At 40.1% G+C, this 10327-nt stretch overlaps 1 protein-coding gene across 1 annotated transcript in view; it reads right to left on the reverse strand.

Moving 5' to 3' along the window:
• The window catches only part of KCNH8 (potassium voltage-gated channel subfamily H member 8), a 364781-nt gene extending 355504 nt beyond the window's left edge, over nucleotides 1–9277 (reverse strand). Inside the window, exon 1 of the mRNA XM_006729977.3 lies at nucleotides 8998–9277. Coding sequence (XP_006730040.1) covers nucleotides 8998–9073 — 76 coding nt within the window. The 5' untranslated portion in view covers nucleotides 9074–9277. The remainder of the gene's footprint in view (nucleotides 1–8997) is intronic.
• Between the last annotated feature and the right edge of the window lie 1050 nt (nucleotides 9278–10327).

A 10327-nucleotide genomic window follows, 5' to 3' on the forward strand; every position in this document is an offset into this window, starting at 1 on the left:
CAATACAAAAGTTGCAGTCCCAAAACATGCATTCTTTCCCACCATTTATAGAATCATAGTAGAAACATTTATTTAGGTGTGAAGGTCAAAAATATGCCCACTTTTATCTTCTACATTATTCTCTCCATTGAAGAAATAACCAGAACACCACAATTAAGGACAAGTCTACTTGTCAAACTGGGTGTTTGGTATTTCAATAACATGTGTACTTCTTTTGTGGATCCTTCTTTCTAGGAAATCAAAGAAAACATGGAAAGATTGATAAGTGCTCTGGTCTCAGTTCCTTCTAGTTCAATAACTAGAATGAGAAACTCATTTGGACTGACAAGTACAATAAGGAAGCCTATCCAAAAGACTTAACAAAGCAAAAGAAAACATGAAAAAAAAAGAGCTTTAGATTATATTTGCAATTTGGAGAGCTAGGTACCCTTATTTCTTCCTGTGAAGTCATTGTGGAAGAAAGGTAAATAATCTCTGTTGAAAGATGTCAACAAAACCTGACAGTGGAGAATATATTTCTCCCAATAAAAGCAGACTCAAAATAGGTAGAAGAATTTCTTGGGTAAGATGCTAACAAGGTAAAAACACAAAATGATGTCACTATAATAGCTATGAGAATTAGAATACTTCTATAGAGAGATTAGCCTGACAATAAAAGAATCACAAGTTCTAAAATCAGCAAATTCTAAGCACCAAAGGACAGTAGATATTCTTTGATGAGCAAAACTGCTTTGCACAGTGAATGCATTAAGTAGTTCCAGATATGAGTCTTAAATATCAATCTAAAAACATTCTTTAAGTGACAAGTACTTAAAGCATAATATATCAAAAGAAAAAAAAACAGCATATATACTAGAAGTGGCTAAAAACTTTAAAGCAGAAATTCCTTTTTGCAAGAGTTAGAAACTAGAAATGATACCACAGATTGCCCTAGTTTGTTTATACTTGCTATAAAAAAACACATTTTAAAGGCAGTGTGATATAGTAGAAAAATCACAGGCTATAGTAGAAAAATCACAGGCTAGTGTGATAACATACAAAAATGCTGAGCTTAAGTTTTGTCATCTGTAACAAAAAGGGGAGCTGCCTTCCCCCTTGCTGGGCTGTTGGGTTGTGGTAGGAACAAAGAAAGCACCAGCATGGTATACAGAGTATATGTAGACATGCCCAAAATGGTAGTCACTATTATCATTAAACTTTAATAAAATAAATTAGTACTTGAACCATGTGAAAATGAGGTACTGGAAGCCAGTCTAGAATTACATTTCAAAACTAAAGTTAAACAACATTATACTGAATAAAAGGAAAACCGGTTAGCACCAAAGGGAAATAAAGACAATTACTACACAACCCTAGCCTTCAAGGAGTTTGCAATTCTTTTACGCAAAGAATCACTTATTGAGCAATGACTTTGTTCCAAGCATAAGTCTGAGCAAGGGGGATACAAAAGAATAAAGACACAGTCAGGGCTTGAAAGGAATTGAGTGCTGAAATCTGAAAGCATGTAATCACAACACAGGCGAGGAGGGGCAAGGTAATGTGGAGGCAGAGAACAAATGGCACCCAACTCAACTTGAAGCATCATTGAAAAAGTTGAGATACAAGGCAACCCTCAGGATGGATCTTGAAGAAAATAAAGGATCTTGCTCTTCAAGTGACCGGCAGAGGCCCAGAGACAAGAATGAGCAGGGGATTCAGGGTGAGTATGTCTGCAGCCTGGGACACAATGGTTTGAAAAGATTCTGCAGAATCATCTTGGGGTCATATGACACTAAGGACTTTGGACATTCTCCAAGAGGTAGCAGGGAGCTGATGGGTGGCTTTAAATAGGAGAGTTAAATGATTAAATCATACTGCTTTTATCAGAAATCACTCTAGGGACAACGTAGGCTGAACGGTGGGGAGTAAGCAGGATAAAGGCCGATGGCCTCAGGAATCCAGTGAGAGTAAGTTTACAACTGTGTAGATAAGAAACAGAAGATCCAAACTAAAGAAGAAACAATGAACAGGAGGTGAGGAGCCAGATTAGGGCATTTCTAAAGGAAAATCTCAAAGATTTGATAACCAATTAGATGTGTGGGCAGTCGAGGGCGACTCAGATTTCTGGCTTGGAGAAATGGGTGGGTGGTGATGCCAATAATGGAGCCAGAAAACCTAAGAAGACAAATAGGTTTCATAGGCTAGGAAAGATTATTAATTCATCTGGGGACATGTGAATTTTGAAGGGTTTAAGGGAGATTGATAGTTGTATTAACGGCTATGAAGGAAAACCAAAATATAACTTCCAGGCAATTTATAAGCCAAGAACTGTATTTGACTGTTTAAATTACTGAGAAAGCTCTTCAACTGCTCCAGTTGCTAAATATGAACTATGTCATAGGTAAAGTTGAAGCCTCATCTTTTTTGTTTGTTGGCTCTGCTAAACCAAAATGGATTTAAAACAGTATTTAGACTATCTCAGCAAATGTACATTGCCAGGGTGAACCCTACTATCTCTGCAGCAGTTGCTGCAGAGAGGTTGTACCTTTTCCTGTTGGCATTTCTCCAATCGACTTCACTAGGACTGAATGCTAGCACACCCTCAATTCTTTTTCTTCTGCACAGGCACAATTTTATAGTATAACACAGCCCTGGAGGAGAAGAGTACTCAGCTATGCAGTCAGAAATCAATCTCTCCCTTTCCTAAGAGATGAAAGTTAGCTCCCTGGGGCACCTGGGTGGCTCAGTCGTTAAGCGTCTGCCTTCGGTTCAGGTCATGATCCTGGAGTCCTGGGATCGAGCCCCGCGTCGAGCCCCGCGTCGGGCTCCCTGCTCAGGAGGAAGCCTGCTTCTCCCTCTCCCACTCTCCCTGCTTGTGTTCCCCCTCTTGCTGGGTCTCTCTCCGTCAAATAAATAAATAAATAAATAATCTTAAAAAAAAATTAGCTTCCTAGGCAAAGCAGACATTAAGCAGATAGTAAGAAGAAACTTCTCAGGTGTCAAGGTGGTCATTTCTCCTGCATTACACGTCAGCCTGTGGAATATGGAAATGTTGGGAACTTTTACACCAGGCACAGATGGCACTGTACTCTCTTACCAAGATGTGAACCTACCACCTTCAATGGTTTACTAAGACAAAGTACTGTGACTTTAAAGACATTCCATGTCTGGCCTAATTGACTTTCCATTCTCCTCTTGCCTCTACCTTTTGCCATTCACATCCTCTAAAATACTTAAAGACGCCCCCCTTTTAGCTTTAATGGCAATGCTACACAAATTAGCCGAGTAAACAGCATATCGTCTTTGCCCTTATCATATATGAGCCAATCATTCCCACCCAGAAGCCATTCATGACATAAAACCCTCCCAGATCATTCACCCACAGAAATGATTCCTCCCTCATCCAGATGTGTACAGCCCTTTGCCTATATCTCCTGAATATTCTTATCTCTTTCCAACCTATACTACAGTAGTTTTTGCATGTATTAATCATGTTCTTTGAGAGAAGGGCAAGCCTGATTTGTTCCAAAGAGCCTAGCATAATGGCTTTGTATATAGTCAGTGTTGATTAAATATTGTTGAAGAAATGATTGATTGGTTATTGATGAATAAAGATTTCATCAGAGGGACTGTACCATTCTAGAAGTACGTTGGGTCTAGGATATCCCAGAAACTGGTAACTCAGGACCTTCAATGGGTTTCTCATGCCAGAAGAGGGTTCATGCCATGGCCTTTGGTCTGCAGGTGATACTAAAAGCCAGAGCCTAGGAAAAATATATTATGAGCATAACTTCCTTTTTTAACATATTAGCTATCAATTTTCCTATATATAATGACATCAAAACAAAATTATCTAATATTTTAAAGACTATATAATAAAACTTTTCTTATTATTTGTGTATTTCACTCATCAAAAGAAATGTATGTCTAATAAATCCAATTCTTATAAATCAAACACTTTGTTCATTGCATGGAAGTTATGAGAACTGCTGTGATAAATCTTTTGCAGGCTAAAGAATTCATCAACACAGTTAAAGAATGAGAATAAATAATTCCCTCCTCCCATCCTCCCTCTTCTTTCTTCTCTCTTCTTTCTCCCTTTCCCTTTCTCTCTCTTCCTTTCGAATTTTCAGTAAACCTAGAATGAAGTTTAAATAAAGAACATTATTTACTTGAACACAGCCAATCTCAATGCAAGAGTGCATAGTGGGGAGTTACTTAAATCTGAAACATGGCTAGAGGCATGAGAAAGAGATGGAAATCCCTTTCTCTTGAGTGTGGGCAGAACAGATGATTTTAGAGATCTGATTAAGATCCATAATCAGTTGACTGTGAGTTAATAAAAATGGAGATTATCCTGGGTGGGCCTGACTTAGGCAAACTCTTAAAAGAGAGGCCCTCCTGCTCAGGAAGAAGCAAACTGTTGGGTTCTGAGAGGGCCTATAGGAGAGGACATGTGGCAACAACCTGAGGACAGCTGCTAGTTGCTGAGAAAAAGTGCCTGACTGACAGTTAGCAAGACAACAGAGACCTCATTCATAAAACCGCAAGGAATTAAATTCTGCTAACAACTACATGACCTTGGAAGAGGGCCTCAAGCCTCAGCAAAGACCATAGCCCCAGCTAAGGACTTGTTTGCAGCCTTGTGAGACCCTGAGCAGAAGACCCACCTAAAGTCCTTGCCTCAATGTCTGGCCTATAGAAAATGCAAGATAATAAGCCACGAAGTTTGTGGTAATTTACTACACAGGAAAAGAAAACTAATAAAGAATTATCTCCTTAAACATAAAGAATAAGGATAAAAGACTATAACTAGGATAAATTTTTTTTTTTAAAGAGTCTTTATAAACTTCTATTTGGGGAGAGATATTTCTAGAATGCTAGCTATTTCCTTGAATGTTTTCATGTAATAGCCTTTTATAGACAGACCCATACATAATGGAGCTCATTCTTTTTTACTGGCTAAATGCCTTTGCTGGTATTCTCCAAACTATAACCCAGCATAGACTTAGGAAGATCTCCACTGTCCCACCATATTCTTCCCCATTCCTACAGCACTAGGTTCATTACCCTTCTCTCTATGATTGTGATGTTAAGAGCTCTATGTTCCTTGATGAAAGCATGAAAGGAAAGATGGGAAAAAAGGAAAGATGAAAAGAAAAACCACTGCAGTTACCTCTGTAAAGGAAGTATTTCAATTTTAACAAATTTCCTTGGACCATTTTAAACAGGCTATACAAGAGTACATAAAATATACGCAAATATGAATGAGTTTCTAAACTACTGTTATTCTGAGTACTTTGACTGGAATCTCCTTGATAGAGTCCATTAGGCTACAAACTTCCTTTAAAGCTTACATCTTGTCTCACTAACCCCAAAGGAGAAGTATTCTGGCCAAATTTTGATATGACTGGAAAATGTAGGCAAATATACAGCTATGAAAATGTAGGCTAATTTACCATTATGTTTGAAATTGGACACTTCCCTCTGAAAGTTTTATATCCTCAAAAAAAATATGAAAGAAATGTGTTTTTCTCAAATGGTACCCCATGACAAATATTTGCCCTAAAAACTATTTTTTAAAATATGTTCTTATGTGTTCTCTACTATATTTTCTCTTTGTCCAGATTAATATTCATGTGCTTAACACAAAAGTCTGCTCAGAAAAGTTTTTTTTAATACATTAAAGATATTTAAAAAAAACGTGTAGGTAGGAAAAGTGAACTAGATACAGATCATGATGTTAACACTTAGTGTGTGTGTGTGTGTGTGTGTGTGTGTGTGTGTGTGTGTGTGGTCTGTCTTAGAGTGTTTCCAGTGAGAACTGTGGCTACATGTAATGAGTTAAAAAAAATTCATTGGCATTACTTTTTTGTCCTAAATAGGGCATACATATTCAATGTTTGCAAGGTTCTTAGTTTTTCTCAGTCTCACTGCACTTCAATTAAACATAAACCAGGAGAACATATTTCAGAAGTAAATGTATTTTAGGGTAGTTTTATATAAAAAGATTTATATTTTCCAATAGTTTTTAAAAATTATATTGGATATGAGAAAAAATTCTAATTAATTGTCCATGATTGTCTTTCAATCCTGACAACAAGCTCCCTTCTTAAATATTAAAAGGAATAACTATTATATAAAACAATAAAGTGTCACCAGGTGATAAAATATATTAACTTCTTTTATGTTGTCCTGTGATAATATTTCAACTGATAAATTAGTAAGATTATGTTATTAGCCTTTATTGTTATATATTTATTTTTTCCCCTGGGAGAAATTTTGAGTGATGTTTTAAGTTTTATTATTTTCCATTACAGTATTAAGTCAGTAAGGCTAATAATATTGCATGGTGGTTAAGTTAGCAAGGTGGTTTGCCAGGGCTACTGTTTGTTCTCTTATTTTTTCATCAGGATTACCCAATATAAAATAAAATAAGAAACTAAGATGACTATAAAGTATACCTAACAAATAAGGCAATGTACCAAGTAAACATATTACATTTTGAGTATAATAACATCATTTACTTTCTATAGAGTTTTTATTTGGGCAGGTAGCAATTTGGCAAATTTAAAACTTGCAAATAGTTCTGTCATGCACAAGAAATTAATACTGTAAAAAAAGCAAAAGAAAGCAGGATGATCATAGGAAGAGTTTCAGGGAACTAATTATACTTAAAATTTTGTCAACACAGAAAAGATAGCACAATAAGATAAAATACTTAGCCAGGGAAATGGTATGCCCATGATTCTAGATACAGCAAAATTTGAGGTTAAAAATTTCTTTAAAGTATTTTTTAAGTTTCAGATTATTCAAGCCATCCTGCAATTCAAAAAAGAAGTAAATGAGAAAATACAATCTTCTTTCCTGGAGGGGGTGTGTTGGGGCAAGGGATATTCATTAGATGTTTTAAACAACAACAACAACAAAAGTCTTGCCAAAGTAAACCTTTATGTTACTCCTCATTTTGCAATTTGTTTCACTGATTTTCAGACTGATTTCATACAAAGTGGTTCCCTACAGAAATCCCCCAAACCCTGTGGAGCACAGACCAAGCATATTCTCCAACACTTTTAGGTTTTAGTTTTTATTTTTTGTTTTTGTTTTCTAAATGCTGGTAGGTAATGATGGTCTTCCCAAATAAGAATTTAAAATGTCTAATCTTCCATTTTATTAGCATTAATGCTTAGTTTGTTTTTTTTTAAGGAGTTACTAGTACACCCATCTACATGCCCTCTGCTCATCAAATGTTACAGTGACATAAGGAGACAAAGGTATCTCATTCTGATGATCCAAAGCCCCTCTCATTAGTAACTGATATCTGAATATATTGCTGCAGTAATTCTCAGAGCTATCCTTGGATGATTCACTACACTTTGCATTCCATTCAACTTTAAATGACAATGAGATGAGCAACTACCATTTACCAATAACCTCATTTTCAGTAGAGGCTTTTTGGGATTCATGTTGAGAGCTTTTGGGGTTTAAATTTGCAACTTCAAGAAGAAACATACACATGAAACTTATCAGTTTCTAAGGTAATAGTAGTACCCACATTCACACATGGCTAAAGAAAGCAGTGGTGATTTTATGTGCTGTTCGGGTGGTGGAGGTAATGACAATGTCAGGGACTATAAGTTTTATTACAAGATTTTCTCTTATCATCCAAAGAAAACACATTACACGGCACTTCACCAATACTGTCTGATACATGTAGAATACAAAAGGGGAGAGAATGGCTAAAGCAAAAGTTAAAAACACTGTAAGAATATCCACACCTTTTACCCTGAGTAGGGCGGACATCAAAAATAAAAATTGAACAAAATCAAGTAAATTCTTCATTTCCCTCCCATGTAAACTTTTCCAACTATTCCTAAAGCACAAAGCCCAGGACTTTCTTCCCACTGTAATAGGAATGTGTATATAGACTACTGGAGTGGAAATAGAATTAGATGTGTTCTCTCATGTCAGCTCCATGAAATATACCATCATAGTAAAAAATAATTATACTTGAACCACAGAAAAGCCTTTAGAATGAGTTCCTGAGTTTTGTGTAAGAGGCAGAAAAAGGAAAGATAGCACACAGAAGCAACATAAGCTAGGAGGAAGGTGGGGATGTTCATAGTGAAACCAACTGAGAGCATTTGTTAGTGGTGAAAGTACAGGCTCCTAAGCCTGTTGGAAAGACCAACGGGCTCTAAAGCAAGCCTGAGAAGCCTGGGACGGAATGGGGACCTGACCGTGGTCCTGAAAGAGAACAACTTGCAGGTGATTACGAACAATCTCCCAGCATCCACACAACACCCTATCCTTGTTTTCAACTATAGCTGAAACAAGCTAAAAGTCCAATAATACTCGCCCTCAAAAAAATATGTCCAAACTTTCTCATATGATCAGATCAGCCTTTATATTGCCCAGTTCCTCCCAGGTACGCTCTTCTAGCTTAAAAGCAGGAATCAAGATTCTGACAAACTCGGAACGCTTAGAATTATACAGGAAGCTCACACTTGGCAATCCTGATTCTAGTTTGCATTTCTTAAACTCTGATAGGGAATCATGCCTATCCGAAAGACCTCAAGGAATGATGCTCCATGGAAGCATAATATTCCAAACTCACCCTATAATCTAGACAGCCTTGAAACTCTAGAAAGATAAGGTGGCAATTCACTAACATGGACATTCCTACTTTCACCTCATAAAATTAATCTAAAAAAACACAATTTCATAAAGAGGTACCAAAATACAGGTCCCACATTGAACACGGGCGTCAGTCTTCCTTCAGGCTCTTTTCTAGCTCTCACAAACCCAGGAAGTCAAGGGGGCCAACTACACCAATCCAAAGTGTTAATACTACACCGAACCTTGGGTGGAAGGAAATTTCTCCGCACAAAAGACACCTTTGCAAAAACGGAAAGAATTTCACTCCGCTGGTGGAAAAAAGGTGGGAGAGAAAGTAATTTATACGTGAAAAATCATTCTCGGAAAATACCATACAACTCGTCGAAGTGCAAGACTTACGTGTTCCGTCAAAACGGGTGGCGATGGTGTCGAGGAAGGTGTTCTGGGGCGCCAGTAATCCTTTCATAACCGGCATTTTTCCAGCGTGGTGTGAAATTCTCCATCAAAGTTTGTCCGGAAGGATGGCTCAAGAGGAAAGCGCCAAGAAGGGAGAAGGGGAGCGTGCTGACGGCAGCAGACGGGGACCTGGCGTGGTGCTGGGGCCGATCAGGGGGAGGAGGATGGAAGGAGCGAGGGAGCGCGTTCCAGCCGCCGCTGCTCTGGCTGGAGCCTCCCGGCGAGCGCTCGGCGAGCCCGCCCCGCACCTCCGGGCTCAGCCCGGCGCAGGCTCCCTCTCCCGCCCCCTCCACCTCCGCCAGCTGCCGAAACCCCCCCACCGTCCCTCCGCGGGCGGCAGAGCCCGCCGAGCGCCGCCTCGCCCCCCACCCCGCCCGCCCGGGAGGAGCCCTCCGTGGCCCGGGGCGCCGCGCCCTGACCTCAGGCGCTGGGGTCGTGGAGGACGGCGTTCGCTGCAGGGCGAGGCCGGGTGGCGCTGAGCCTCCCGGTTTCCAAGGGGCGCAGGGAAACGCGCGCGAGCGCGACTCCCACCCCCAGGAGCCAGTGAACAAAGACCCCTTTGTTCCCGCTCCGTCCCTCTCCCGGGGAGACCGGAGTCCCGTGGGTGTGGTACTGGAGAAGGGGAGGAGACAGGTTGGGGCAGGTACCCGGCCTCAGCCAGGAGCTTGGGAGGGGGCAGTCCCGCCAGTGGTGTCCGAGAGAGCTGAGGCAGCTGGGCGCCCCAGGGGAAGGTGGCCCCCTTCCGGCACACCTGACACTGCGAGTGCCCGAGACTGGAGCAGGGCAGCTTCGAGTTAGTTGCGCGGCCCCCTCCCTAGTCACTCGGGTCTTTCAGCTTGAAAACTAGTCCAAAGCTCCCGGGTTTTTCCACCTCTCCTTCCTGGGCTCAAAAAGGGGTGTTTCGGCCCCTCACTCCAAACTGTCATTGGTCTTCCCAAGCCATTCTAATGTAATAGAAAATAATAAGAGGGGTTTTGGGGGGTTTTTTTGTTTTGTTTTTAATGGACAATGGATGGCTTCTCATTCTCTGGCGAAATGTAAATAAAACATTCCTAGAAAAGTTTTCTGTTTTTATTGATTTGCAAAATACAATGTGAGTAAAACCAGTAAGGTTGCCTTGTAAAAAAAACAGCTTCAACACCAATTAGCCTAGCCCGCCTCCTCTCCACCACCCAACAACCCCACACCCCCGCCCAACAGCGAGGCTTCCTCCGAGACTGGAACCTCCGGGTGGTAAGCCTGGCCGAGTCCCTGGAACGGCAGGTGTCATGGA

Source organism: Leptonychotes weddellii, chromosome 1 (assembly GCF_054177405.1).
Source record: "Leptonychotes weddellii isolate Sample4059 chromosome 1, ASM5417740v2, whole genome shotgun sequence".
NCBI classification, from domain to species: domain Eukaryota; kingdom Metazoa; phylum Chordata; class Mammalia; order Carnivora; family Phocidae; genus Leptonychotes; species Leptonychotes weddellii.